Below are 26,388 nucleotides of genomic sequence, written 5' to 3'. Positions count from 1 at the left end.
CAAGGAGCAGAATGGGAATCTTCTTTTTATCTATTCACCTGTAACCCTTTTATCTTCCCCTAGCTTTTACTCATCATCGCCGAAGAAGACCTTGATGGGCAACCACGCATCGCCACAGACCTTGAAGCGATCCGGCAGACTATCCAACTGCTTCATCTCCTCCTCACTCAGACTCTTCCCATCCAGCTCGAAATTCGCCTCAATCCGCTCGGGCGTCACACTCTTGGGAATGACGCTCGTGCCCCTCTGCAGGCCCCAAAGCAACAACACCTGCGCCGCCGACCAGCCCTTCTTCTCCGCCAACGCCTTCAACGTCTGATCCTTCGCCAGCGGGGAATCCGTGCTGCCCAGGCACGAGTACGCGGTACAGTGAATCCCTTTCTCCTTGCAGTACTGCAGGAGTTTGGGCGAGGGGCAGTTGGGGTGCAGCTCGATCTGGTTGACGGCGGGCACCGTCTTGGTGCGCGGGTCCGACAGCAGCTTCTCGAGGTTGCGGATGCCAAAGTTGGAGACGCCGATGTTCTTGACGCGGCCCGAGGCGGGCAGTTTCTGCATCTCGGCCCAGGTGGCGATGAAGTCCCAGTCCGGGAGGTGTTTGGAGAGGTCGTCCGGGTCGGTTGAGGAGGGCCAGTGCTGGGGGTTTTGTCAGTGAGTCAATTCGTAGTAGTTTTAGCGTCATGGCGAATTGTTGAGGTTTGTGCATCAAGTGGTCCACCGACGACCAAATAAATAGATGTAAAGTGAGGAAAATAACCCACCATCAAATACAGATCCACATAATCCACCCCCAAGCTCTTCAAACTACTCTCAATCCCCTCCTCGACCCGCTTATGCCACGTATTATCCAGCTTGGTCGTGATCCATATCTCCTCCCTGGGCACGCCCGAGTCGCGAATCCCCTGGCCCACCTCGGCCTCGTTGCCATATGCCAGCGCCGTGTCGATGTGGCGGTAGCCCTTCTGCAGTGCGACGCGTACGGCCTCGCGCACCTGGTTGGGCTTGGATTGCCAGGTCCCGAGGCCGATGGCGGGGATGGTGGCGCCCGTGTTGAGCGGGAAGGTGGTTTTGGTCCAGATGCGTGACATTTTGGTGGTGAAGGTGTATCAGAGGAGGAGGGGGAGGGGTTTTCGGGTTGGGGGAATGGATCGACGGGAGGAGGGAGGGAAGGGAGGGGGTTTTTTGGGTGTTTGGATATTTCTTATTTATCCTTCCTTTCACGAGCTTTTTCTATTAAACGCCGTAGCTACTGGCTACCCACTTTTATCTAGGACACAGTAGGTTTTTCCCCTCCCCGCTTTTATTACACGGCAACCAGCCCTGGAGAAATGGGACTGTACTTTTTATCCACCGCCTCGACTGGATCCCCAACCGATGACGTAGATCCCTCACATTTCCCCGGCTTTGTCGTCGACTGCTCCAACTGGTGGGAGCGGAAAATCCAACGACTTTCCAAACCCCACCAATCATTATGCTCCATCACTCACTGCGCGGCTCTTCCCGTTAAGGTAATCCGTCCGGAGCTTCCACTGCATCCGAATATCTGCCGAGCACCTCCATCACAACTCCCGTTAGCCCAACCCTACCATCGTCGGCACCTGCAGGGTGCGCACCCCAATGCATTCCCTATCCAGTCTAGCTACCGCCTAGTAGCTCCAGCTCATCCATCATCCTCTCATAATCACCGACGACGAACATGTCCTCAGGCTTCGTCTCGGCCGGCAGAATCAACGATGAAACGAAGCAAGAGGGCAGCTCGAGCTCAAGCCTAAGCGCGAAACACGACACGGCCAACGACGAGGCATGGCGCAAGGTGCAGCAGGAACTGGCCGAGGCGAGGGCGCGCAAGGAGGAAAGCGTGCGGGAGGGGAATGAGGGGAAGAGTCTGTATGAGGTTTTGATGGCTAATAAAGGTGCGTCTATATCTTCTTTTTTCGGAGCTCCTGTCTATCCTACCTCTTCACAATTTCTCAATTCGAGTCTGAGAGCATGGTGTCTTGGTTTCTTATAATGTGTTGCTGAGTGTATTGTGACGCATAGCCGCCAAGCAAGAAGCCTTCGAAGAATCCATCCGCCTCAAGAACCAGTACCGCGCCCTCGACGACGACGAAGCCGAGTTCCTCTCTACCATCCTCGAAGAGAAGCGCAAGCAGGAAGATGCCGTGAAACGCGAGACGGCCGAAGAACTGGAGCGATTTCGAAGGCAGAGGGAAGAGGCGGAGAAGAAGGCGAGGGAAATGGAGAGTGCGGGTTCGGGTACAGGACAGGCAGGGGAGGGGGAGAAGGTTGTGTGGGTGGCGCCGGGCAAGAAGAGGAAGAGGGCCGGAGGGGAATTGTTGAAGGGCGTCAAGGTTAGGAGGACTAGCTCGGCGACTGCGGACGCGGACGCGGACGCGGAAGTGGATGCGCTTGCGAAGAGCAATGAGGCCAAGAATGATTCGACGGCGACGCGGACGGCTGCGAATGCTACGACCCCAACATCGCCAGAGACGCCGACGCAAAAAGAGAGCAAAACTGCTCCTGAAGGGAAACAAGCTTCGCCGTCGGCGGGAGACAAGGTCCCGGATACGTCTGCGACGAAATCCAAACCGAAACCTCAGCCGACGGCACCGATAGGTCTTTCGCTAGGCTACGCGGATTCCGACGAGGACGATTGAAGGACGATTGATGGATTGGTCGACCTGCTTGTACCTCCACCGTTCGGTTGTATTGCTCGGCTCAGCTGCAATTCCCAGAGTTACCAACGCTCCTGCTTTGCTGGAAACAGCACATCGCAGGACCTCAATGCTTGATTGTGCATAGTTTCAAGCAGTGATGCGGTTGCTCGCGGTATTGGCGTACCACATACCAACGCATTGAACGCACATTGGACTGCTTAGGTTTCACGAGGGCAAAAGACTCAAGGTCGCGCTTGGATATATGAAGGATTCCAGATTCTACTGGAATGGACACATACTTGTCTGTGTTTGCGAAGCAAAAGGGACAGGCAAGGCCAGGAGGAGAAGCGATATCATCGCGTCGGATATCGGATAGGATGGAACCTCCGCATAAACTCGTTGCGGAATCATGGCAAGCCGGAGGAGGGAATGTTAGTGTAGCCTCACATTCCGGCCTTTGGGCGATGGAAGGTTCACTAGAAGTTAGTTTGGCGGTACTGAGAAGAAAAGAGAGCAAGGGTAGAGTGACAACAATCCTCAAAGGCTGGAAGACGGCGCGCGGTTGACATGGAAGGGGTCAGTTGAGATGGACATACTTCTCAAGCTCAGTTAGTGAAGTAAGCGTAGGACAGCACCGTGTTGATAAGAATCCAAGAACTCTTGTAAATTCAAAAGGCTCCGCAAACTGAAATCCTCCGTCCCACACTATCTCCACTTCACTGACCAACATCCCTCCCACCCAACACCGTCTCCTCACCCGCCAGTCTGTCCCGTTCCCTTCGCAGTATCCCTCGCTCCATCCCGCATTCACACCGTCTCCGTCTTGTTCGTATGCGTCGCCGTCGCCGTCATGGCGGCCTTCTCCTCCTGAATCACCTTCTCGATACTCGCCCTCGCCTCGCCCTTTGCCTGCGCATTCGCCACAACCTCGACCTCGCGATCCAACCTCGAGTGTCCCTTCGTCGTCTTCCACGGCTTGGGCCCATCCTTGCTGAACATGACTTCGATTTCCTCAATCGTCTTGCCGCACGTCTAGCATCCACATGTTAGTATATTCTGCATACACTTCTAGGGCGCCTGGGAGCACCGATAAAAGGACGGAAGAGAAAGGGAGTGGAATGGAATGTCGTACCTCTGGATACGTGAACCAGAATTGAATAGCGCCGCCCAGACACAGGGTCCCGAACACGATGAAGATCTTCCATCGGATGTTCAGGAAGGCGGGCGGGATGAATAAGCCGATGGCGAAGTTGAAGAGCCAGTTTCCGATGGCGGCGATGCCCATGCCCGTGGCACGGGTTTCGAGGGACCAAACTTCGGCGGCGTAGACCCTGCGAGTCGTCAGATTCTACCTATTGTGCTGCGGTGTGCTGCATTGCAGTAGGGCAAGATATGGACGGAAGGATACGTACCAGCAGATTGGAGCGAGCGTGAGGGCGTAGATGATGATGAGGAGGTAGGAGAAGGCAATGATGGCGTGGGCTGGAGCGCCGGTGACACGCATGACGACGTTGGCGTTGCCTTCTACGCCCTCTGTCGTAGATTTATCAGTACTGCACGTTGTGAAGATAACAATGGAGATTTCGGAAGCTTACCCGGCACGTAGCTGTAGTGCGCCCCGAGGACGCCACCGACGACAAAGTGGCAGAAACCCATAGCTATAGCACCCCATACGAGCAGTGTCCTGCGGCCAATCTTGTCTACGAAGAAGAACATGACGGTCGAGAAGATGATGAAGAGGGCGTATTGGACGCCGGAAGAGATGAGGTTGACGTTGCCCGTGAGGTTGGCCATGTAGAAGATGTACACGACGTAGTATCTGCGGCTGTTAGTCCTTGTTCAAACATTTTGGTATACAGATGGGTGCGTACGTCATGATGTTTGCTCCTGCAGGTGGGTCAGTATCTTCAATCCTCCATAATCGTGTTCCCAGAGAGCTACTTACCAGAGAGTTGTTGCCAGGCTTGTACGGAGAAACCGGCCATGGTTCGCTTCCACATGCCATTGTACACAAACTTCCTCCAACCCGGGGGGGCTTGCCGCTCGGCAGTGAGAACCGTAACGATTTCCTCGTACTCGGCTATGACATAGGGGTCTTGAAGATTGCCGTTAGCCTGGATGTTGGCAAGAACACTGCGTAAGGTTAGTCGACATTCGCGAAGATGTATCTTGAACACTCACTGGATGGCTTCATCAGTGCGGTCGACCTTGGCAAGCCAACGAGGAGACTCTGGAAGGAAGGGAAGACCGAACATGAAGAACACGCAAGGGACGAATTGGATGCCCCATGCCGTCCTGAAAGATGCAGTCTCTCCAGGAATGAACGAGCAGCCATAGCCAATGAAGTACCTGCGACCTTTTAGCTGTGAGCCGTGATACATGATGTTAAGACTTACATGAACAGGATGCCCCACTCAATGGCCAGCTGCTGAATGATGATAATAGCACCACGCTGATCGTGCCTCGAAATCTCGGCGAGGTAAACGGGGACCTGGGAGGATGTGATGCCCACCGTCACACCGTTAAGCACGCGGCCAGCAATGAGCATGCCGCGGCCATTGCAAGCGACCTGGAGAGCAGTTCCGACAAGCCACCAGATGCAGGCGAAAAAGAGGGCCTTTCGACGACCCAGTTTGTCAGAGACAGGACCTGCAACAATGGAGCCTACGACCGAGCCGGCTGCGAGGGCGGAGCCGATGGCTCCTTGGGCGACGCCGGAGGGGTTGTCGAAGTAGTCCCTGATACTATGTTAGCATTCCCGAATGGTGGACTGGAGATGGTGGAGCAGAGACGTTCGCAATGTCAAGCAACAGCTCTGTATTGACAGCAATGCTACATAGCATCTCTTTCTGTTTCCAAACACAAAAAAAAGCACTCACAAGTACTGCTTCGTTCCAATGATAGCACTCATGGAACTAATATCAAAGCCAAAGAGCATACCGCCCATAGTGGCAATGATAGCCAGAAAGTACACATTGTACAGCTTAGGGAAGCTTGGTAGGCCCATGGTGCCGGTCTCTCAGGAATAGTTGACACTACTGCACCGGAGCCAAAAGGTTGGAGACACTCCAGCTGGTTGGGTAGGTACATGATGACCAGCAGCTCTTCATATTTCTAGCTCCGCTCTGAACAACAGGACCCTGGAAAGCCGTTCTGTATTGCCGTTGATCCCAGGCTGGAAATCTTGCAGGAGCTCCGGCCGGTCATGGTTGCAGAGCTGCAAACGTTATTCGTCCCGCACTGATGATCCGCAAGGATGAAGCTGCTGAGCAAGGTGACGGCAAGGTAACCCTACCGCGGTAGCATCGTCCATTCGTCGGCTAGAATTGCGGGCCGGGCTGCTTATATTGTTTAGGACCAGGTTAAACGGAAGCGACGTGCGGGTTATTGGTGGGTTAATAGGGTCAGATCTGGGGAACTGCATGTCAAGCATCGTGGCGGGCTCCCCTCCCGTATGTGGCTGGTTTGCATCGAGCCGGTGGTATTAACGGGCTTTGAAACTTGACCACCGTCTTTCAATCAATGATAGCTCTTGTTTTTTTGGCAAAGGACAGAAATCGGTGGTCTGCGAGCTGGAGCTGCGAGTCTGGCCGGCAGACACTGAGACACATGAACACATGGTGCCCCAGGGTTTGTCGGTTGATCGTCCCGAATTGGCGGAGAGAAAGTGGAGAGGGAAGGATGAAGTCCCCGGGGCCGTCGTCCCAAGAAGGTTCACGTGAGAGTGCACGGGCCCCTAGCGCTGACCAATTCACCGAGGTTCTGCCACCACTGCCTGTACGTCGCTCCAAGTCAGGTCTCACCACCTCTGCGATACCTCAGTTTGATTTGACCTATTCTCCTCGAATTGTAGAGAATTGAAGAGTTCACTCTACCTCAACGCGCCGCCTTTTTAACGCATTCAGATAATGGTCGTTTGCGTATGGTCCCCCGAAAGCCTACCAAAGCTGAAGCATACCTTACGTGCAACCCTCTTGAAGAGAGAATTCTTTGAAAGAAGGGACACTCCTCTTAAATCGTTGTCTATACGTTTCCTCTGCGCTAAGCTTCTGGTTAGACGGTTCTTCCATTTATAGGATTGTCTTTAATCCGAGAACTTGCCGCTCATCCACTCTCCAAAGCATACATAGTACTTCTGCTCAGAGCCGGCCAAACATCTCCTTTGAAATTCTTGAAGTTAATGTTCACTAGTTGCACTGTGTCCGGCTATAGCACTATCGCATTACTCCTCTTCATACAGTCATTCATCCTCCTCTGCCCATCATCCAACCAAGGCCCACCAGAGACTACAAATCACACCCCACCCTTGCTCGGTGTCTCCACTGTTGCCTCCCGCTCGTTGAGCGTTTTCTTCACATTCCTCGCACCGAGCTTCTGCATTGGCATGCCGAATATGTTGCACATCAGGAACGTCAGGACATTCCATGAAGTGACCATCAGGAGATAGGATGAACAGTCCTTTCCGCAGTTGAAATCTTGCTGGTGTTGTTGGTTGTGATAGTGGAAGAAGGGGACGGTGGCCTGTGTGTGGTGTTTATGATGTGGTACATTCTGGGTCACCCTAGCTGGGCAATGTGTGAGTGAAGAGAATCGAGACAGGATTGCGGCTCCGCTTTTAAGAAGGAATATATGCGATCGTGACTATATGCAATGCATAGTTCAGACATTCACTGTGCTGTCCAGTATACATTTTCTAGCGACCTGAGATCTGATACACTTGAAGGGCATGTCGCCAGCGCTGTACAATCTCGGCGACAAGACGATTGAACAAACAATTCCGACACGTATTTTCAACCGCTCTTCTTTCGAGGCTACTCCATCCTACGCACAATCACCTATACTTCGACAAACGGCGTCCAATCTCGTCTCACGCACAACCACCTCCTACAAACAGAGACCCACTCAAGCCTCACAACCTCGCCCCTCCAAGAGCCTTCGCCGACTTAATGATAACCCTCCAGCACAATCCCACGCCCAGAGTCCAAAGCCCACTTCTCACAAAACTCAACCCCTGCGTCTTGCCACCCACATACGCAGCCGTATACAGCACCCTAACCGCCAAAAAGCTCGCTGCAAACCCCGTCATCCCCCAGATACCATCCTTCTTCAACCCGGCCATATTCCCCAGTATCACCGCCGTCGCAAAGAGAGGCAGGTTCTCCATGCCGTTGGCCGAACATGCCTCGAGGCGTTCATAGAGGGCGAAGTCGTCGGCGGAGAGCCGCTCGCTGAGTTTCGACTTCAGATCAGTGGAGCGAGGGTTGCGGTTGTCCCAGCGCGTGGGGTGGCCGCCGGTTGCGACGCTGAGGGCATAGCCATGGGGGAGGATGGCGAGGATGTGGAGGACGGGGATGGCGAGGATGGAGGGGTTGTAGGTGTCGAGGAGGGTGGGCATGGTTGTGGTTGGTGGGTTGGATTGGTTAGGGTTGGAGATCGGTGAGTGAACTGGATGTGTGGTTGGAGATGGAGTTGGCGAGTGTTAAAAATGGTGGGTTGTTGGTGCCTGTCTCGTTGAAAGGGAAAGCTTGAAGCTGCGAATACTGTGTACGCCGTATGAACCTATTCACTAGCAATACATCGGTGGTACGGCTATGATGTCATTGATTTCGTACTGCTCGGTTATGGTACCTCATCGAGGTCTAGAGAGCTGCGTTGAAACGCTCTTTCTCGTCGCCATTTTGAGAATGGTCAGAAGCTCTTACATATGGGATTATCCTGGATTGACTTGTGCAGCTACTTTTGATAGTACGCACTTCATTGAGAGCGTTAGCTGATCTCATTCAACTGCTCGCGAGGCGTCCATGGAGGTAGAGCTCTGATTTCAATAATGCGCCCGTCATCTCTTTAAACATCTTCTCTTGAGTCAATTTGAGATGGTATGAACTCATTTGTATAAGAGTCTGGGTCAGCCTTCTTAATCGACATGCTGGCCTCTGAGTTTGAATTCCTGGCCGAGCTTGTGGTAGGTCGCAGCGGACTTCTCTGATGAAGGATTCCAACCTAGACTTTGGCCTCCTTCGGAGCATTTGTAGGGATTTGAAAACGGTTTCACTGGCTTATGCTCTCTGCCGGTGTCTGTTGGAGTATTGAGAGTGATTTTGACTGTCTCACTGGTATGTGCACCTGGCCATCAACATTTGAACATTGTCGGCTGACCAAAAGCGGTTAGCGTCGGAAACTAGCCAACTTCAACCTCAACTCCACCTGCTTCCTCAACACCTTTGCATAGATAGAAGAGATCGACTTCGAGATGTTACAGTTACTATGGTTTACGATACCTCGTGCAAAGATGTAGGGCCCAAAGCAGCATCTCGTGATCAGCCATCTGAGGCAGCGACAAGATGTCTCAGGAGGCTCACGAGTCCGCATCACACGAGCTCGAGGGCTTCTGACTCCAGGTCCTATACCTAACAAAACAACTCAACTTCCTTTTCTACTCTCTTAGGGTGATGTTTTCAAGTCGTGAAACTCGTAGCAGTCGCCATGGAGAAGCCTATCCGTCCAACATCACCACCAGGCGACCTCCCAGAATACTACACCGACCTCGCCGACCCAGACGTCGATGCCTCATTCCGCGACTTTGATAACGAGACCAACTTCGACTTCTTCGACCGCCAGACGCGTAACCCCAGCGTCCGCAACTTCTGCCTAGACTTCGGCGACGACGAAGCCTACTGCGCTTTTGATCTAGCTGCCCACTCGTACACCAGTCTTCTGCACAGCCCGCGTCCTCCAAACTTGCATACACGCTGGATCAATCTCTGGGTTCCATATGCGCAGAAAGAGACGTTGCATGTACTGGCCAAACATTATGACTTCTCGCCCCGACTACTGGGACTCATGTGCTCGGATCCAGTGCCACCGAAACCAACAGCAGCGTCACGAGCAAATTCGCATAGGAGCACTGCGACGTTGCTTTCGAGGCGCTCACAGAGGTCGCATAAGACGGATGGGAGTCATGCGACTCAGAGATCTGGAAGGGGCTCCAAGGAGGAGACGTCGTTGGATTCCGAGGAGTCGATTGGGATGACGGAGATGATGCATTCGACGCAGTTGGAGGTGGTGAGGGATCTGAGCCACTATCATATTGTCAATGACGTGTGGCACTGGTCCTCAGTGGATTGGGGTAGGCGATGTAGGCGTTGCTTTCCACTATTCGACGCTCCAAACAAGCACTGGTGCCCCTTAAATCCATACTGACATATACCTAGTCGTCTGCCTAGGGTACAACACCCTCCACAACGTCCGCACCGCCCCCGTCCCCCCACACTCCCTCACCTCCCCTTTACCTCACCTCGACCACCCCCAAAGCACCCGCATCTGGAACTGGCTCCTCCTATGCAGCGACAAGACCGTCATCTCCATCTCCGAAGACCCCTTCCCCTTCCAACCCCTTCCCCTCCTTGCCTCCCAGCTCAAAACCCTCTACACCGTTCGCCGTAATCTCGTCAGCGTGTTCCGCCAGTTGACCAAAGCTCCGACCCCGCTGAGAGAAAATGAGTTGGTCATGTTGCCGATCCGACATAGAGTGGGAGACAGTGAGGAAGAGACGGCACATAGAAGTACAGATAGTCCCGGTCTGCTATTTTATTATCTCTTCGAAGACTGGTGGACCACGTATAGTCTAGTCACGAGAAGAGAGCACGGGTACGCAGCCGAGTTGGATAGACTGGTAAGTAACTCTTTAGTCCCAGTTTCCTTAAGGTGCATCCCTGCCTCGCTCTATTTGCTTACCATAGCCGCTTTTCGCTGGAATAGCGAAGAGAAATGCTCGACCACGCATCCCTCACCCACATCGACCAGCTCCACCACATAGGCTGCCAACTCTCGCTCCTCAAACGCGTGTACCAATCCTACGACCTGATCATCGAGCGCGTGCTGAAGAAGCAGGAAGCTACTCTCGCCTCCCTGAAGAACTCGCACATCATACCCTCCGCTCTCGATCTTCACGCCTATGAGGGACACGAATCCGCGGTCATGATGGCTGCTAGTACGGGAGTTAGCTCTCCGCACGCGGGAATCGTTATCCCCGAAGAGGATAGTTTGTTAGGCGTCAGCTTGAGTAGCGCGGCTAGGGTGAGGTTCGAGAGGCTAAGGGATCGCATCTGTTTGTATGCATTGAGCGAGATTCAGGAGTGTATTGAGCAGAAGGAGAGTTTGGTCATGATGGTGCGTGCGTTCTTTATCGGTTTTCTGATTCCTTGCCTTTTTCCTTCCCCCAGGACCTTAAAAGTACAGCCCGTCCTGATTTTTTATTCCTAGAACTTCAACCTCATCGCCATCAAGGAATCCCTCAGCGTCGAATCCCTCACCCGCATCACGCTCCTCTTGGCGGAAATCACCATCCTCTTCATGCCCGTAACCCTCATGACGGGCTACTTCTCCGTCCAGTTCGCCGGCGTCGAGTTCCAGGTCAAGACGTATTGGTGGGCGTTTGCGCTCGTGCTGGGGGTCTCGTGCGTGCTGGTGTTTTTGTTTAGCTGGTTTACGGGCACGATCCAGGGGAGGATTGTGGGGAGTGGGAGTTGGAGTCGCAGGGCGGTTGGGTGGGTGGGGAAGTGGGTTGCTGGGAGGGGGAGGGAGGAGAAGGAGGAGTGAGGTCAGCAAGATTGATTGGGGTGAGGAGGACTGTAGAGGTTCAGTATCTGGAGTTCTGCATCGCTTTCGGTACCTGTGGGTTTACTTGTTGTCTGCATTATTCTAGGTTTTCGTACTGATATGGGATTGGCGCATGTCACAGGGGGTTCGCATCGTGATGGGGGTTTGTACGGCTCCATTTGCACGGCTTGGGAAAGCTCTGGTACAATCTCCATTTTAGATATTTCCGCCGGCGCAGAGATACCTCTCACAGTCATATCCGCTTCATTCTCGAGACATCACGAGTTTCCCAGCCACCTCACTATTAATCCCTTGAAGCATGTCGCAGAAGACGCGACCCTCTCAATCCGTGGCGAAATCCCCCTCCTTCAACAACATCCCCTCCAGTATCCTTCCCACATGTGTCTTTTCAATACTTTGGCAATCCCTCCTCACATTCGTGATGAAGGTCTTCAGGAACTGCACCGGACTCGTTCGCAATTTCCAAATACCGCAGGGTGGCATGATGAAGCCGTCCGCTAGTAGAAAGTCAGCACAGGATGCATGAAGGGCAGAATGGGGAATACATACCGCTCACAGTCTGTCCGTCTTTCGCCTCACGCCAATTAAGACCCAGAAAATTGCAGAGCTCAACATACTCGCGGTAAGACCGCAGGTACAATTGCCCTGCAAACAGATTGAGCTGCATAACGAGGTTTCGAGACAAGGATCCTGGTATAAGCGGTCGACCGACAGTGTACAAGTCCAGCGCATCAAGAGGCTGATAGCCAAGATTCATACGTGGAGAGTACAAATGTAGCGTTGCCCTCGGGGAATTTCGTATAACGTCAATCAGACCGTTGGCCTCGAACGGGCTCAATATGACCAGTATCGGGAGGAGCGCGGAGTCAGTCTTGTCCCAAACAGAAAGGACCCACTGCACCGGGCGCTGAAAGGAATCAAGCTTGTCTAGGGAAGACCTCCTCTTTACTGTTCGTGCATAGTCGGCGGTGACTAACAGGTTGACTGGGAACTGATGCATGTCTCCCAATGACGCGACAGCTGTGACTTTGCAAAGCGATCGGAAGGCTGGTAAAATGCCGCCAGAGTTTTGACCGAGATGGTCTTCCTTCACCAAGCGGAGCACATCGCGGTGAATCTCGTGAACATGTGGTTCCATCCTTGGAGGTCGCTCTAGCTGCCTCTCGGCTTCGATTTCCGGTGAGAGCTCGCGCTCCTGCTCTTCTTGTAAAGTTGCAGAGCGGAAGCCCATTGCTTCGAAGTCCTTGCAGCGATGAACAATGCGGGTGATATTCTCGTTGTTCATGTCCCATCCAGAGAGGTGGTCTTCTTGCGACCCATTCTGCACCTGTGGGCGGTAACGTGCTTCTAGGGATTGTGCTTCGGGCTCCAGAAACTTCTGGGCCTCCTCTTTGGTCCAGTTCTCATCCTTGAAGATGTCCTTATGATTCTCAAAATTGCGACCTTGGACTGCCCACAAGGGCATGCTCGTCCTTAGATCATCCAGTGTTTCGGAAATGGCCCAGCAGAGGACGTCAGAGACGCTGATACTGGCAGGGCCCGCAACACTAGGCCCTCTCTGTTCAAAAATCTTGATTTGAATCTCTTCAGGTACGAGAAAGACGACGGACTGTCCCTTTCCGAGCTTTCTCATTCTCATACACGCTGCACAGATTAGTTAAGGAACTTGACGTCAAAACGGTGGCTCTTCTCGTACCTTGAACCAACTTATCTTTTGTTACTTTCGTACCCAATGTGACTGCTGCGCGGTACTCCCGAGGGAGCTTCAGATCAATCCCCCGTGTATGGGCATCATCGAGATAGATGATACACCGGTCGATTTTGGCGAGATATGGAGAAGTTTGTAATGGTTCAGAGATCCCACTCCGCTCCAATACAGTGATATCATCATTGTCATTGACATATACCACTGCCTCAGTCGTCGTTGGATCACTCATGTGAAGCCACTTCTCTGCGACCTCCTGATTAGTCAACTCCACGATCTGAGCTCCAGCATCAAGGATAACGCGCGTCGTCGGTCGTATTTGGTTGACCTTCGAAATCAGCTGTTCGGCGCTCGACATCCCAGCTTGTGTTTGCGGTTGAAGCAGTTCGACAGAATTTTCACTCTGCAGGAGATAGGACAAGACAAGCGCATTTGTATGCGTTTGTGATGGGATATCAAGATGCTGGACACTTAAGGGAAGGAGATGCCGAGAATCATTTGTCCCGCTAAATCCGGTGGTCGGGTAGGGTTTGACTTTCCCAATATCCCAGCCCGATGCTGACAGCTTATGCGGAAATTCCTTCAGCTCTTTAGGAAAGACTAGATGCGAGAGGAAGTAGTTTATCACTCCTGTTGAGTAGCGTAGAGCTGGGAAAACATGTTCAGTACACTGAACACGGTCTTTGATGTTGACTCCGCTCAGGTTACGAATAGCTTCAGGGATGTCCGGTATAGCACGTGCCCATTCAGCGTATTCCCTGCTCGCTTGGTCAGATTTGAGCAAGTGCGTAAAAGTGTTGAACATGTCGTCGTCGCAAAGTCCACTGTAGTAGTAGCTCAGTGAGGTCAGAAAAATCACGACATCGGGATGACTGAACTCGGAGCGAGGTGTTGGACTGTCCTTGGCGCGGAAAGGTACAGCAAGCTTGGTAGGTGGGCATCGTCCTTCATCGACACCAAAGTTAACCCTCCAACGCTTGGTGCCCAGCACAAAGGACAGCACTCCGCCCGCAATGAGACCCCGAACCAAGAAGAGCGGATTGGATGTCGATTGTGACCAAAATGGCCCCTCCTGCACCGCGAGAATTTCGTCGTTTGTGAGTTGAGGTGCCCTGATGTAGCGATATACTGACATGCGAACCGATTCTGGTTGGTGCATGATTGGTAAACCGACCATTCCGAACTTGCAGATTTCTTTTGCAATCATGTCAAGAAGTAGCTCATCCGCATCTCGCTTGAGAATCCTGACAAATGGAAACCTCCGAACTCGACCTCCTTGGATATGTTCTATCGAATTTGGCAATTGTTTCTTGATGTCACCAGCGAAATGAGCGACCAACTCGAGGACTCTATGGATGATACCCCATCGATCAGGACTGAAGTCAATAGGCGTCTGGGTTCCCATCGTGTAAATGAGTTCGAATTTGACGCTGAAGTTTTCATCGCTCTCGTCAACAATGTCTCGTGAGTTGGTATCCAAGAAATGTTGCGTCTCCATCAATAATCGACCAGTCTCCTCACGGCCGGAAAGCAAACATTCAATACCCATGAGCTGGAAAGAGAGAGTTTGCTCTGGCTGTAGAAGCAATACGCCTCTGTTGATCACACAGTCCTCAATCAGTCGGCGGATAGATCGAGCTTCGTCTTGAGAAATGTGCAGCGCCCGTGAAAAAGGCAGGTAATAGGCCTGTCGACCCAGAAGCCCGCCCAGTTTTGAGACTAGCATTTGTCGCATCTGCTTAAATTGCGGTTTCGCGACGAGGACCCTTAACAACCTGCAAGGCAAAGTTAGCACATCTCAAGTGATATAGTTGAGACAGTCAACTCACCGTTTCCCATCTGCAAGTGCTGCAGCTACGATCGGTACTATAACTGAAGACTTGCCCTCGCCCATGTTAAGCTGCATTACGGCGTTCCCGTTGTTCGGAGGCTTCCTCATATGCTGGGCTATCTCTTCCTGAACTTTACGTACCAAGATGCCGCTCTCGACCTCAAGCAATAATGTGTCGGGAAACTCGGCTGGGTCCCAGTTCTCATGGCCAATATTGCGCAATTCCTCTGCAAGATCCAGAGGACTGTTGACAAGCGATTGGAGCCTATGGGCACGCTGGAGCTCGGTAACCGCCAGGCCATACTTGATTACCGTCGCTCTCCAATCACCAGGGACACTGGCCCAGTGTGTGTGATTAAGCTGCTGGAGAAGTACCTGTGGCGACAGTCGGGGCATGTGGTATTTGTACATTAGGCGATTAGAGGTGGAACTCTCCCCAGCCTTGCAACCGAAGGCGATATTAGGTACGGCAAATGTGGCATCAACCGCGTCGAAAAGTCCATCTATCATACGCTGGTATACTGTTGCCAAGTGACTCTGACAGTTTTCCCGGTAGCTTTCGAGAACCTGATATGTCTCGGATGTACCGATATAGCTATTTTGAGGCGATGTCGACGCGTTCAGGGCTCGAAAACTTCTCTCCAGATCAACGATGTAGTCCTTCTCAAATCTAGCTTTGCAGCGGTTCCCTAGATCTGCGCACAGTTTCGAGAACGCTGATCCTGAAGGAGAGGCCGTTTCTATGCTTGATTGAGATTGCAGCTGGACGTCGGGGCGATGACAGAACTCAATCAGAGTGGGCGGCTTCGCCCTGGCAAACATACGATTTATCGTGACGTATCGCTCGGGCTCTCGACTGGAGGGTGTATTTGCAGGGCGTTTCGGTGGCGGCCAACTTGGCAGCATCACGGGAAGGACTTTTTGAGCCGCTAGAGCCTTGAAAACATCCTTGATGTAGAGGGATAATTGCCGATTCTCGTACCATGCCCTAAACCAAGGTTGAACCTTATCCATGGCCTTGCTGACCTGCAGAAATGTCGAGGCTGACGCCACATCTGGGGTTTGAGGCGTTCCGCAAGGCCACTGCTTCTCCAATGCAGTCGCAAAGGACTGAATGACTTGCTTTTGCTTGCTCTGGAAAATAGTTTTGCGACGCTGGTTGTACTGTTTCACGGATTCGTTAGGTCCCCTGGGATAACTGTCATCGTGCCAAGATTCGTAAGTCCGAGCCGCTGATGACAGTTGATCTTTCAAGGTAGACTGTTTTGGTTGGCATCCCTTGGTCAAGTCGCATGAAGGCCCGTCGGGAATGCGTAAGGCACAGTCCGAGATACTCCGAATCCTGTAGAAGGCCATGAGACACTGGATCAACCCCATGTCGGCTTCCTTTGCAAAAGCAGCTGTCGAAAGCCACATAGCAATATCAAATCTATTGTGTAGAGTTGGAGACGCGCTCAAAGACATGTGAAGCTTGCACCAGAGCTCTTTGACCCAGAGTGAAGGATTTCTCAACCACTTTGCGTCAAAAGACAGGTCCAATGGTGGGACAAACCCGGCAAGGGTATCGACAGTGCGATTATCCAGATAAGTGTCCCACATCTTACTACTTAACGAAGGCGGGACCCGACTGTGGAGCGCAGCTTCAGGCCGAAGTAGCATGCGTGCTGCTAAGAAAGACCGTCGACCTCTCTCATTATCTTGACCAGCATCCCTACCGGCGTATGGTCTGTCGAAGGCGGTGGTAAACGATTCAGCGCCAAAGCCATCAATACGGAAAGTAGAGGATCGTATGAGGTCGCGATGCAACAATTCTTCCTCACAGAGCTGTATGTCCATAGGTTCAAGATTCGCCTGATCAGGACACAAAAATCTGGCATTGGACAATTTCTCAACAATGGTTCGTACGGAGGGCAAAAAGAGAGAGTGCTGAGATAGGAAGGCTAGTTGAGAGTCCCACGAGATACTCTGCATCACTCGTTTGTCCTGAGGGTAAAACCTTCTCCTGGGCGTAAGCTTGGAGATTGACTCAAGCAGTCGGATTTCGTCCAATGTGAGGGTTTCGAACGACATCACGGCCCCGGATTTCAGTATCGACAGCGCTGCCTCCGCACCAGTATAGCCCGTGAACGGGTCGGGAAGACAGTAAGAAGTGAGAGCATGCAAGTACGCTAACGCCAACTTGCTGCGCAAAGTACCGTTATCTATTATTCTGCCCAGAATACCATCCAGGTGATATGCGCTGACTTTCTTGGCCGTTCGAGGAGGGATAAAGACAGAAGTATATCCAGAAGTGGCTCTGTATTTGATAGCACCCTCCGGGATGAGTACTACACGATCTTTGCTCCCATTCTCAGGTTTCAAAAGCAGTCTGCTTGTAAATCCGATCAAAGTATTCATGGTTTGGTTATTGTCGATGATCATTCCGCGATACTGCCGAGAAAAAATGCATGACTTGCCGGTCGTGAAGTAGAAGCTCAACTGCAGGCGTGGTAACTCAACAGCCACGGATTTGGAGGAGCTGTTAGCGATCACATGAATGAATTCAGTGCTTTCAAGCGGTGAGAGTATTCTGGCAAGGTTGGCAGCGGTAGCGCTGAGCGAATGGACAAGGAGCTCGTTTCCTCTAGAAAGGCGCCAACTGCGTTTGTGTGACCTTCGTAGACACCAAGGCTGCGTAGAAGAAAGCCATGGATCATCGATATGGCGGAACTCAATCTCGTCTTTCCCTTGATCATACCAATGTACGAAGTCTCGAGCGAAAACTGTAGGGAAGATGTGCTCGAACAAAGCCGTTGGCAAAAGGTCAAATGAATGGCCGTCACGGCAGATTCGCACCAGCAAGTTAGACTTCTCCATTCCGAATAAGAGGTTCCAGCCTCGATAGGGATGCCTTGCTTGGAACACGAAGGCAGACTCGCTGACAGGCAACACTTCGATAGATGCCTTGCCGAGTAATCGATGATACACTGGATGAGATGTATACGCATCGGGCAGGCGTGACAGAGGGACTCCGTTGACGAGGAGTTGGCCTGTGAGAAGATTGAAGTGGACAACAACCTTGCAGGAAGAGCCCGGTCCTCTCGCTTTGGTGACAAGCCAGTCCGTTCTCTCGGCATCAACAGTTGTCCATCCCTCTGGCTGAAAACCTGGCCAAGAGGCCCGAACGGCGTCCGTAAGGCCGTCAGTCTCACAACACAACCGCTGGAATATTGGCAAGGCACGGTACATCAACTTGCGCCAACATTGTAACATCGAGGCGTGCAGGTGAACATGCTCCGGCGACGCGGATGGATTTTTTCCTTGCACCGTGATAGAGCAACATAACAACGTCACTGCTGCTTCGGGGACGGACAGGGTCGCACGCAGTTGTTCCAGCTCCAGATCAAGGCTGCTAATAGCTACAAGTGCAATCTCGACTGCTCTTGAGTCCAACAGAGCCCTTTGCTTAGGATCTCGTATCTCCTCCCTCCTGCTCGCGATTGCATCAAGCCAGAGAAGACATGTTTTTCGACCTTTCGCTAGAAGATCGGAGCAACGGGCTGCAATTGCTGCGGAGCCTGTGAACGTCAAGAGGCGTACCGTCAATTGAATAAAGTTCGCAAGTGCTCTCCAGCGGTCCCAGTTCTCTTGGATCCCTAGCAATGCCTTTTCGAGTTGTGATATGAAGGATGAGCCGAAGGCATCATCGACCAATATATTGTGTGCTTGGCGTTCGACGGTTCCCTGCTCTGATGGCAAACCGGCTTGAAAGATGGTCTGAACAATAAGGATCTGGGTCTCCACTTTGCCGAAGTCGATGGTTGGCATAGCCAGTTGCGCTAGTATGTTGAGGTATTGGATGTTGATCCCCAATGGAATCGAGCAAAAGGACTTATACTCGCCCAGTGACATATGACTGGGACAGGCACATTGACTAGCGATCACCTGGTTGGGTGGTAAGCCATTTGGCATCGAAGGCGACCGACAGAGAAATGCCTGCAAAGCAGAAGACCGTCCCGGAAGAATATGCATGCAACTACTCGATACCGCTTCCGTAGTGTGCATACGACCGGCAAACGTCACCGTGCGCTCGTCATAGTACTCATATTGTAGCCCATTTCGCAGACACACGTCACTTTCGCGCAGATATTGGACATGTCTTTCCCGGCGATGAGTGACGCTGTGAGGTTTCACTTGGGATAATAAAACCAAGCGCCGGACGGAATACGAGTTGGATAGGAATTTGGACAAGCCGCCATCGCTGGGGAGCTGGTAAGAGCATCTGGGACGGCTCGAATTGAAGTAGTCGCATCGCAGAACATCTTTGAGCAGAAAGAGGGACATGTCGCGCCAATTGCTAAATGCCTCGGGAACTGCCAGCTCAAAGACTGTCGCCTTAGCTCTGTGCTCATCCGTGGGCAGAGGCCATTCGTAGATCTGGATTCCGATTCCCTGTGCCTCCTTCGCGACGCGGCATTTCTCACAGTTGTCTTTATGGCGAACTTCTTGGTGGCCATCCTCCGTGAGGTAGTTATAGGTTTGACATGCCATGTTACTGTGCTGCTCCATAAGCCTCTGATATCGTCCCTGTTCCTCCAGCAATTGTTTCTGCTTCGCCTGCCGCCGTTCGGCGGCCTCGTTTTCTATCCTGACTTTGAGGGCCTGATGAGAAGGTGACTGGTCAAAGTACTTGACAGCAAACGAGTGCGGCTTGCCAAAATCCCTGTACACAGAAGGAGCGTTGCGAAGACAAAGTGCTTTCCGAGCTCGCAGACGGTCTTCGATAATGGCCAGCCTTTGTAGTTGGGTTTTGAGCGGCAACAGGAATAGCTGGAACTGGTCAACCGGAATCTCCGGGTCGTACTGATTCAGCAGAGAGTGCATATGGCAAGCCAATCTATCACAAGCTACCCAAAGTTCCAGAATCGTGAGGTACATGATGGATATGCTCCTCGGATCGTTGTGGTAAATTCGGCTTGCGATACTGTAATATTCTTCCACCAAACGACGCAGCGGAAGGAGATCAACAGTAGTACCAATGACAGAATTCACCCATGGTGTGAGTTGATACTCGACCCATGCTTCGAAGGCCGCTAGGGTGACATGACAATCGGGACCTCCCCCACGTAGAGAGTTGGGAAGTTGATCGGGCTGGAAAGATACAAGCTTTGACGATGGCTGGAAGACCTTACGCTCTGTTGCTCTTCCTCTTCGTTTTAAGACCGCGATATGATGATCCAATCCAGGTATCCCCACATCCACGTCAGCGGTCGGTTGTAGTGAACTCAGAGTCGCCCCTTTCCAGTGTTGGGAACACTGAATCCCACGTCTGATGTCTTCCCACGCTCGTTCTTGACCATTGTGGGCCAAGCGCATCGATTCATGAACCCTTCCCAACCATTTCGGAGTTTCGGACATTTGTCCGAGAGACTGCGTCAGTTTGAGAAGACGCTGAGAGATCTTGGCGGAGATCGTGAATACGATATTACCTCCCAGTGATTTGATGTGTCCGCGAGCGTGGTCCAGAATCTTTGACAGGAAGAATACCATGAATTTCTTGTATATGTCGCTCCCACGCTCGCCCGCGACGGGATTTCGCACGAAACAGAGGTGCATTACAACCCTGATCAACAGCCACAATGGAGCACGGCGCCAGGGGAGCTTGCTATCACACCACATGATCTCGTCACGGGTGTTCTTCCAAATCCTTGATGGGTCTATCGCGATGCCAACGGCTCTGATGATGTTTATGAGATGAATTGTCACAAGGCCAGGATGTGTCGTGTCACGTTCCTCCTCGTGACGGCTTCCTGCCTTTGTCACCTCTGGCTGAAAGCCTTCTGCGTGCTGAAAGCTCATCTTGGAGATTGCATGCGCGATGGCCCTTTGGAATTCCTTGTCTGCGAACTGTGAAACGTCCACCTCGACTGCAACGGCGGGAAACGATCGTACGAGACGCCCTCTGGTAGCCATAACGGATTCATTGGAAGGGGACAATTCGAAGGCTTCAAATGTTATGCCGCCATTGCTTCTGGAAAGTAGTAGAGCGGCATTCTGGGCTTTGATCTCCAGAGGAACAGCTCCAAGGCCATCACCGTCCGCCAGGCGTTGCATAGACGTGGTGAGTTGCTCCTCGTTGATGAACCCATGCGGACCTTTGGTCGCGAGCAGGTTATTGATAGTGGAGACAACATATTCGACTTGTGCGAGGCTTTCTGACGGGCAAAGATTTCCAAATTCTTGCAGGGCACTTATCGTTGTCCGAAGAAGGCATCGCTCGAGGTCCGGATCAGAGTCGTCCGCCTGGGGCAGTCCCGGTGGAAGCACGATGTGATGAATCAAATATGACACTGCCTTAGACGACAGCGTGTTCCCATCGCGTCCCGCCATAGTGGGAAAGCCTGAAAGTTGAGAAAAGAGCGGATGTAGTAGGTTTCAAGAAGGTGGAGAAGAAGGAAGGCAAGTGGGAAAGAGCAGAAAGACAAAAGGTAGGAAGAAAACTTTCCTCCCCCCAAGCCTGAAAAATTTGAGCGAGCAAACGCAAGTGAGGCGCAGGCGAAATTGGGGCGCTCAAACCTGCTCTTATGATTGCCTTTCACCGACAGAGGAGGTGAGTGAAGGGCGAAGGACATGGACCGAAATTGGCGCAACATCACATACCCGCCATGGAAGGCAGCACGGTCGAGATCATCCATAGTCAGCGATGAACATAGGACGCGTTCGAGCTTGAACGTGCTGTCCTAAAAAGCTCTGGATGAAGGTGTCCATATCAGTTGGAGAAGGCCTTTTTGGTGGGATGCACAATCCGCCCGAAATCGAGATATCGAAGGGAAATCGGTAAAGTTTGGAGAGCATATTGACAGTAGTGATAGGCACAAGACGCGCTGATTGGGCTGGGAAGACACGAAGTGTGTGTGAGTGAAGGTGAAGGGTGAGTAACGGTGTAAAGAAGCGACGTGCCGTTCAATGGGCACGCGCCAAGGCCTTTAGTCCCAGGTCGGCTAGCGCAGTCTCCTAGTTCACGCTTGATGCCTCCAAGGGTCCTTGCTCCAGTTCTTCTTTTCAACATCGATATCTATCCTCCATCACTGTGAATAAATTCCGCCCACACTCCTTACACGTTTTTTACACGATCTTTGCAATCACTATCTGGACTCATGTCTCATTACTACTCCTTTCCGTAATAATCCAGGACGGTTCCACTGGCGAAATCACGACCACGTTCCAACAAAGGACGAAACAGTCTCTCTAAGACCATATCAATGGCCGGTATTGTGAGTCTTGTCTGTGAAACCAGTTGGCAAAACGGCGCCGCCCGCAGAGCGCTCCGGCTTGCATTTTTGACCCAGGCCGGATGAGGTGTTGACCTACAAAGTTCTCGCTTTGAGCAGCTTGTCTCGTACCTGAGACAAGTTATCCTATTTCTTGGGCTGTTTTCCTTGCCTCTTGATGTCGCTAGCATATCATAGGCGGTAAGGGATGGACCCCTTTAGGTATAGGAAGGCATACGAGGCCATGATACATGCCAGCCAGCTCATGGAAACTCGCCTGAATCACAGCGTTGGCGACGGCTCTGGGAACTCCGCAAACGATGACATTGCGTTCAAACCACCGGCCGGAGATGACGATGATGTTATGGAATGGACTCCTACCGGCGCAATAACCCCGCCTGCTGCATGTGGTCCGCCACCCTCGGCTTCGAAGAATATCCGCCGTCTTCTGCCAGATGCGGGTGACGGGGAGTACCGGGTTGAAGACAAGGGCGACAATTCCGTGCTACTGCACAAGCTGCAGGAGGCAACTATTATGGATGAGTGTATCGACAAGCTTGTCCGTGATTTCCCTGAGGTTGTGAGCTACGACGACTCATCCGCTTTCACGCCTTCCACCATCGAGGTACCAAAGGATTTTGGATTGCAGTTAAGCATCTCTATCAATCATCATCTGGCGCAGGTTGCGGACAGGAAGCTTTTGGAAAAGTATAGGCGTTTGCTCGGTCATCGCAAGGATCCAAACAAACGGAAATCCTTCAGGCTTGGATTCGACCCAATCGACCTGATCAAGAAGAAGGCGGTCACATTTCCAGAGAACGCTCCGACGCAAGTATCCACGCTTACCAATGACATTCACCCCATATTCCGCATTGAAAACTTCCACGGGTGCTCGGACGCAGTCTACGAGGTCCTCAAGCCAGCCCTACGCCTCAGCACGTTATTTCTCTTCTCTCGGGCGACATCCGGATTCTGGCATACACTGGTGTTTGGCGAAAGAAAACCATGCCCGACAACCTCGGAGCAATACGGGCAAGCGTGTTCTCGAATCAGCGACGATGTCCCTTGGAACCCGGAACATGCAGCCGCTTTCAGGGCTCTCGTGGACGAACAGGTGGACAGCGTGCATTTCATATTTCACAGGAACCCGTTACCTCCGGATCCGGCGTACGCGTCGATGGGCTTGGTCGCCGACTACAAGAACGGGCTGATGCGGAGACTGGACCGCAGGTGGCATAGGAGTCGGATCTGCCTACATTCCGACTTCTACACCACTGCAAAGAAGTTGAGTCTTCTGCAATATCCCGACCCGGCCATGGTTCTGCGCTTCAACTTGTTCCTGGCAGTTTGTATCGCACATGAGATGGCGCATTTCATTGAGGTTGCTGGGCCGCACCACGAGCGTCCTTTGGGCCAACCTGAGGTGTTCTTCAACAATAACACTTGGACTGAGTCTGGAATTGTCTTTGAGTTGAAAACCTTCGGCGGCCGATTGCATCCTATATCGTCAAGAGTGGACTGTGGACTTGGACTAGCCGCCCTGAGCTATCCCCTCAAGGAGCTGTATGACAAAGAAGACAATGTGCTATACACCCTCCCGATGGACTATATCATCAAGATGCAACAGAAAGAGACTTGGGAACAAGATTTCACTGATACCAGCTCGAGTGTCTTCCATGTACCACGGACGGGCGGCAAGTCTATTGAGATCAACGGCACCAACTTGCTGGTCTGGGAGGACGAGAAGGATGCCGACATATCGGACCATATTGACGGTAAAGACACAGTCTTTCATCGTATGGACGATGGTCAGATTGTCAAGAATCATCAGTCTGCAAATCGAAAACCCGTTCGACACTTTGAAACCCGGCGATTCAATCCATATGCCCGGCAGAAGAAGACTGACGTTGAGGGTGTAGTGTCGCTTGCCGCGAATGAGGAGGTAGAGGACGTGGCTACGAAGTCTAACGAGGAGGAGCAGACATCAGACCTGAAGGGAGGGAGTAGTGAGAGTATCCCGGATGGGGACGAGGACATGTTGTGATATCATTTTGAAGCGTTATCGGAGTCTGTGAACTGGCTTTGTCCATATCCGGTGGTCGCAGCATAGTCGGGCGTGGCGTTGGGGATGATGGAACGTTTTGGATTTGAGTTTTCCTAAGGTGTTTTAGTTCCCCTAAGGTGTTTATTCAAGAAGGTAATCTCTTAATTCATCCTTTGGTCGATGGAGGAGCACCTGGAATAACAAGGTTTCTCGATCTCGAAGTGAAGCCTGGGCTTTGCCATCAGGTAGCATATCATACGAGGCTCCTTGAATTCATACAAGCTGAAGCAATACTCAAGATAAGCAATACTCAAGGTTCCCGTCTCTCGAGTAGCTGCCCCTTATTTAACTCTCGCAACCCCCAAGACCTTCACGATAATAGAGTAATCACGTGAACTCGCTAAAAAGACAAAGTCTTGGCGTCCTTCGTGGTTATCAAATTCCTCCCCCACCAGCAACGAGCCTCAAACTCGCAGACCGCAGAAGAATACCCGCGCCATGGCCGATTTCACAAAAGACACGCCGCTTAAGGCGGTACAAGTTGAAGCGCTGGTACGCCGTATGGACGATTTCTGGCGCACCAAAACTGACTTCCAAAGGTGGTGATGAAAATCATCAAGCACTCGCAGCAGACTTTCCCCACCGTCGCAACCGGTAGCCTCGTCGGCCTCGACAACAACGGCACGCTTGAAATTACGAATTGTTTCCCCTTCCCTACGATCGACGTGCCTGCCGCAGACAGCCATCAGCATGATACCGCCGCGAACCTTGCCGCGGCCGCACCCCGCGCGAAGGCGAATGTCGCATACCAGAACGAGATGATCAAGTTTATGCGGGAGGTTAACGTGGATGCCAACAACGTTGGCTGGTACACGAGCGCAAACATGGGAAACTTTGTCAACTTGAACACAATTGAGAACCAGTTCTTCTACCAAAAGGAGATGAACGAGAGGACTGTCGCTCTGGTGCACGATGTGAGCAGAAGCTCCCAAGGCAGCCTCAGCCTACGCGCGTACAGGCTTTCGCCTGCGTTTATGATTGCGTATAAGGAGAACAAGTTCACAACGGAGAGGTACGAGTTACACTGGGAACATGTCTGCACGTTCATTCTAACTCCCGCAGCCTCCAAAAGAGCGGACTCCGCTATCAGGACATTCTGGTCGAGCTTCCGTTGACCATCCATAATTCCCACCTTACTACCTCATTGCTTCACCAACTCCCCTCCGAACCCCCCAAGGAGGCACTTTCTTTCCCTCCCAACCTCGCAGCCCTCCTGCAAGACCCCAATACTCCACAGCCACCGCTGTTTCCGAACTACGACTCGCTGGACCTCTCCATTGATCCTTTCCTTGAAAAGACGTGCGACCTCCTCTTGGAGAGCATAGAGAACCACCACACCGAACTCAACAATCACCAATACTACCAGCGGTCTCTTGCGCGCGAGCAGGCCAAGATCACCGCCTGGCAACAAAAACGCAAGGCCGAAAATGCGGCGCGGGCGGCCTCCAAGCAGCCGCTCCTCCCGGAAGATGAATGGCAGAGGCTGTTCAAGCTGCCCCAGGAGCCGAGCAGACTAGAGACGCTTCTTAACTCACGGCAAGTGGAACAATACGCAAGACAGGTGGATGGATTCACGGCGAGCGTCAGCACAAAGATGTTTGCGGTGAAGAGCAATCTCCTTCCTGGTGGAGAGTGAGCGATGGCTATAAAGGAAAGGGGAAGGATGTCGCTTTCTCTTCACAATCACGGTTCTTATGCTGGTTCTGAATAGCATGGGTATGGCGTTGGGGGGCAGGAAGTGATATGGGCTGCTTTCCATGTCTTCATCAAGAAGACGGCTGCGGCTGACCGGTCTGGTGGCCGGCTCTACATGCATCGGGGATATCCATAGAGAGACCTCCGCTAGCTCGAAGGGGTTCTGGCCTCGTAGCTGTGGCCTGTCGCGTCGAGCAGACAAGTGAGGAACGCACGGAGGAGTAGATATGAAGAGAATCACGAGGTCCCATGAATCAGCGTCTGACAAAGGAAACTAATTAACTGCTCCCCTCATGGGGATACCCGTGATCTTCCAAGAAAGATGCAGAAGGCGAATATAATCGTACTTCACCCGAACAGCTTGCCTTGCCAGGCTTGTGGAACGGCCAACCGCATGCGTGCCGTTCTTGAGATCCCAATGTCCGATTAAAGCAGCGAGACGGCCGTCATGCTTCATCCGTCGGGTCTGCAGCACCTGGAAGCCTCACCGAGCGGGGCCCTCCACCATCCTCAACTCCAACCCCTCGCGG

General features: G+C 52.3%; 8 protein-coding genes across 8 annotated transcripts; 4 read left to right on the top strand and 4 right to left on the bottom strand.

Annotated features, from left to right (window-relative positions):
- Positions 1-8: 8 nt before the first annotated feature.
- EI97DRAFT_433472 (Aldo/keto reductase) lies at positions 9-1,360 on the bottom strand. The gene is made up of 2 exons (XM_033798400.1): positions 759-1,360; positions 9-633 (listed from the first exon to the last, which is right to left on the bottom strand). The coding sequence occupies exons 1-2, from the start codon at positions 1,083-1,085 to the stop codon at positions 67-69; spliced, it is 894 nt and encodes a 297-aa protein (XP_033653599.1). The 5' UTR covers positions 1,086-1,360; the 3' UTR covers positions 9-66.
- A 225-nt stretch (positions 1,361-1,585) lies between these two features.
- Positions 1,586-2,798, top strand: EI97DRAFT_47273 (uncharacterized protein). Its single transcript, XM_033801859.1, has 3 exons — positions 1,586-1,910; positions 2,038-2,213; positions 2,274-2,798. The coding sequence occupies exons 1-3, from the start codon at positions 1,694-1,696 to the stop codon at positions 2,652-2,654; spliced, it is 774 nt and encodes a 257-aa protein (XP_033653598.1). The 5' UTR covers positions 1,586-1,693; the 3' UTR covers positions 2,655-2,798.
- A 522-nt stretch (positions 2,799-3,320) lies between these two features.
- On the bottom strand, positions 3,321-5,915 carry EI97DRAFT_47225 (general substrate transporter). Its single transcript, XM_033801847.1, has 9 exons — positions 5,534-5,915; positions 5,051-5,392; positions 4,836-5,003; positions 4,600-4,787; positions 4,526-4,541; positions 4,250-4,473; positions 4,067-4,187; positions 3,787-3,985; positions 3,321-3,686 (listed from the first exon to the last, which is right to left on the bottom strand). Exons 1-9 carry the CDS (start codon positions 5,659-5,661, stop codon positions 3,462-3,464), a joined length of 1,611 nt encoding a protein of 536 aa, XP_033653597.1. The 5' UTR covers positions 5,662-5,915; the 3' UTR covers positions 3,321-3,461.
- Positions 5,916-7,563: 1,648 nt separating this feature from the next.
- EI97DRAFT_378025 (uncharacterized protein) lies at positions 7,564-8,049 on the bottom strand (the record flags this gene model as incomplete). Its single annotated transcript, XM_033795642.1, has 1 exon — positions 7,564-8,049. The coding sequence occupies one exon, from the start codon at positions 8,047-8,049 to the stop codon at positions 7,564-7,566; it is 486 nt and encodes a 161-aa protein (XP_033653596.1).
- Positions 8,050-9,137: 1,088 nt separating this feature from the next.
- On the top strand, positions 9,138-11,252 carry EI97DRAFT_377533 (uncharacterized protein; the record flags this gene model as incomplete). Its single annotated transcript, XM_033795619.1, has 4 exons — positions 9,138-9,789; positions 9,866-10,326; positions 10,413-10,823; positions 10,917-11,252. The coding sequence occupies 4 exons, from the start codon at positions 9,138-9,140 to the stop codon at positions 11,250-11,252; spliced, it is 1,860 nt and encodes a 619-aa protein (XP_033653595.1).
- Positions 11,253-11,482: 230 nt separating this feature from the next.
- EI97DRAFT_47175 (uncharacterized protein) lies at positions 11,483-21,326 on the bottom strand. Its single transcript, XM_033801838.1, has 4 exons — positions 14,808-21,326; positions 12,970-14,753; positions 11,823-12,917; positions 11,483-11,770 (listed from the first exon to the last, which is right to left on the bottom strand). The coding sequence occupies exons 1-4, from the start codon at positions 21,176-21,178 to the stop codon at positions 11,595-11,597; spliced, it is 9,426 nt and encodes a 3,141-aa protein (XP_033653594.1). The 5' UTR covers positions 21,179-21,326; the 3' UTR covers positions 11,483-11,594.
- A 522-nt stretch (positions 21,327-21,848) lies between these two features.
- EI97DRAFT_433464 (uncharacterized protein) lies at positions 21,849-24,402 on the top strand. Its single transcript, XM_033798399.1, has one exon. The coding sequence runs from the start codon at positions 22,268-22,270 to the stop codon at positions 24,101-24,103; it is 1,836 nt and encodes a 611-aa protein (XP_033653593.1). The 5' UTR covers positions 21,849-22,267; the 3' UTR covers positions 24,104-24,402.
- A 199-nt stretch (positions 24,403-24,601) lies between these two features.
- EI97DRAFT_450420 (eukaryotic translation initiation factor 3 subunit H) lies at positions 24,602-25,799 on the top strand (the record flags this gene model as incomplete). The annotated part of the gene is made up of 3 exons (XM_033800285.1): positions 24,602-24,655; positions 24,703-25,175; positions 25,226-25,799. The coding sequence occupies 3 exons, from the start codon at positions 24,602-24,604 to the stop codon at positions 25,797-25,799; spliced, it is 1,101 nt and encodes a 366-aa protein (XP_033653592.1).
- Positions 25,800-26,388: the final 589 nt, after the last annotated feature.

Source organism: Westerdykella ornata (assembly GCF_010094085.1).
Source record: "Westerdykella ornata strain CBS 379.55 unplaced genomic scaffold EI97scaffold_11, whole genome shotgun sequence".
NCBI classification, from domain to species: domain Eukaryota; kingdom Fungi; phylum Ascomycota; class Dothideomycetes; order Pleosporales; family Sporormiaceae; genus Westerdykella; species Westerdykella ornata.
This window is presented reverse-complemented; position numbering and strand designations above follow the sequence as displayed.

Excerpts from the sequence above, each read along its gene's own strand:
- EI97DRAFT_433472 (XM_033798400.1), bottom strand. The coding sequence starts at position 1,085 with ATGTCACGCATCTGGACCAAAACCACCTTCCCGCTCAACACGGGCGCC. Across the intron at positions 634-758 it reads ATGTGGATCTGTATTTGATG|CACTGGCCCTCCTCAACCGA; the intron begins GTGGGTTATTTT and ends CAAAACCCCCAG.
- EI97DRAFT_47273 (XM_033801859.1), top strand. The coding sequence starts at position 1,694 with ATGTCCTCAGGCTTCGTCTCGGCCGGCAGAATCAACGATGAAACGAAG. Across the intron at positions 1,911-2,037 it reads GGTTTTGATGGCTAATAAAG|CCGCCAAGCAAGAAGCCTTC; the intron begins GTGCGTCTATAT and ends TGTGACGCATAG. Across the intron at positions 2,214-2,273 it reads TTCGAAGGCAGAGGGAAGAG|GGGGAGAAGGTTGTGTGGGT; the intron begins GCGGAGAAGAAG and ends CAGGCAGGGGAG.
- EI97DRAFT_47225 (XM_033801847.1), bottom strand. The coding sequence starts at position 5,661 with ATGGGCCTACCAAGCTTCCCTAAGCTGTACAATGTGTACTTTCTGGCT. Across the intron at positions 4,188-4,249 it reads GCACTACAGCTACGTGCCGG|AGGGCGTAGAAGGCAACGCC; the intron begins GTAAGCTTCCGA and ends AATCTACGACAG. Across the intron at positions 3,986-4,066 it reads ACGCTCGCTCCAATCTGCTG|GGTCTACGCCGCCGAAGTTT; the intron begins GTACGTATCCTT and ends GACGACTCGCAG.
- EI97DRAFT_47175 (XM_033801838.1), bottom strand. The coding sequence starts at position 21,178 with ATGGCGGGACGCGATGGGAACACGCTGTCGTCTAAGGCAGTGTCATAT. Across the intron at positions 12,918-12,969 it reads AAAAGATAAGTTGGTTCAAG|CGTGTATGAGAATGAGAAAG; the intron begins GTACGAGAAGAG and ends TAATCTGTGCAG. Across the intron at positions 11,771-11,822 it reads AGACGGACAGACTGTGAGCG|CGGACGGCTTCATCATGCCA; the intron begins GTATGTATTCCC and ends ACTTTCTACTAG.
- EI97DRAFT_433464 (XM_033798399.1), top strand. The coding sequence starts at position 22,268 with ATGGACCCCTTTAGGTATAGGAAGGCATACGAGGCCATGATACATGCC.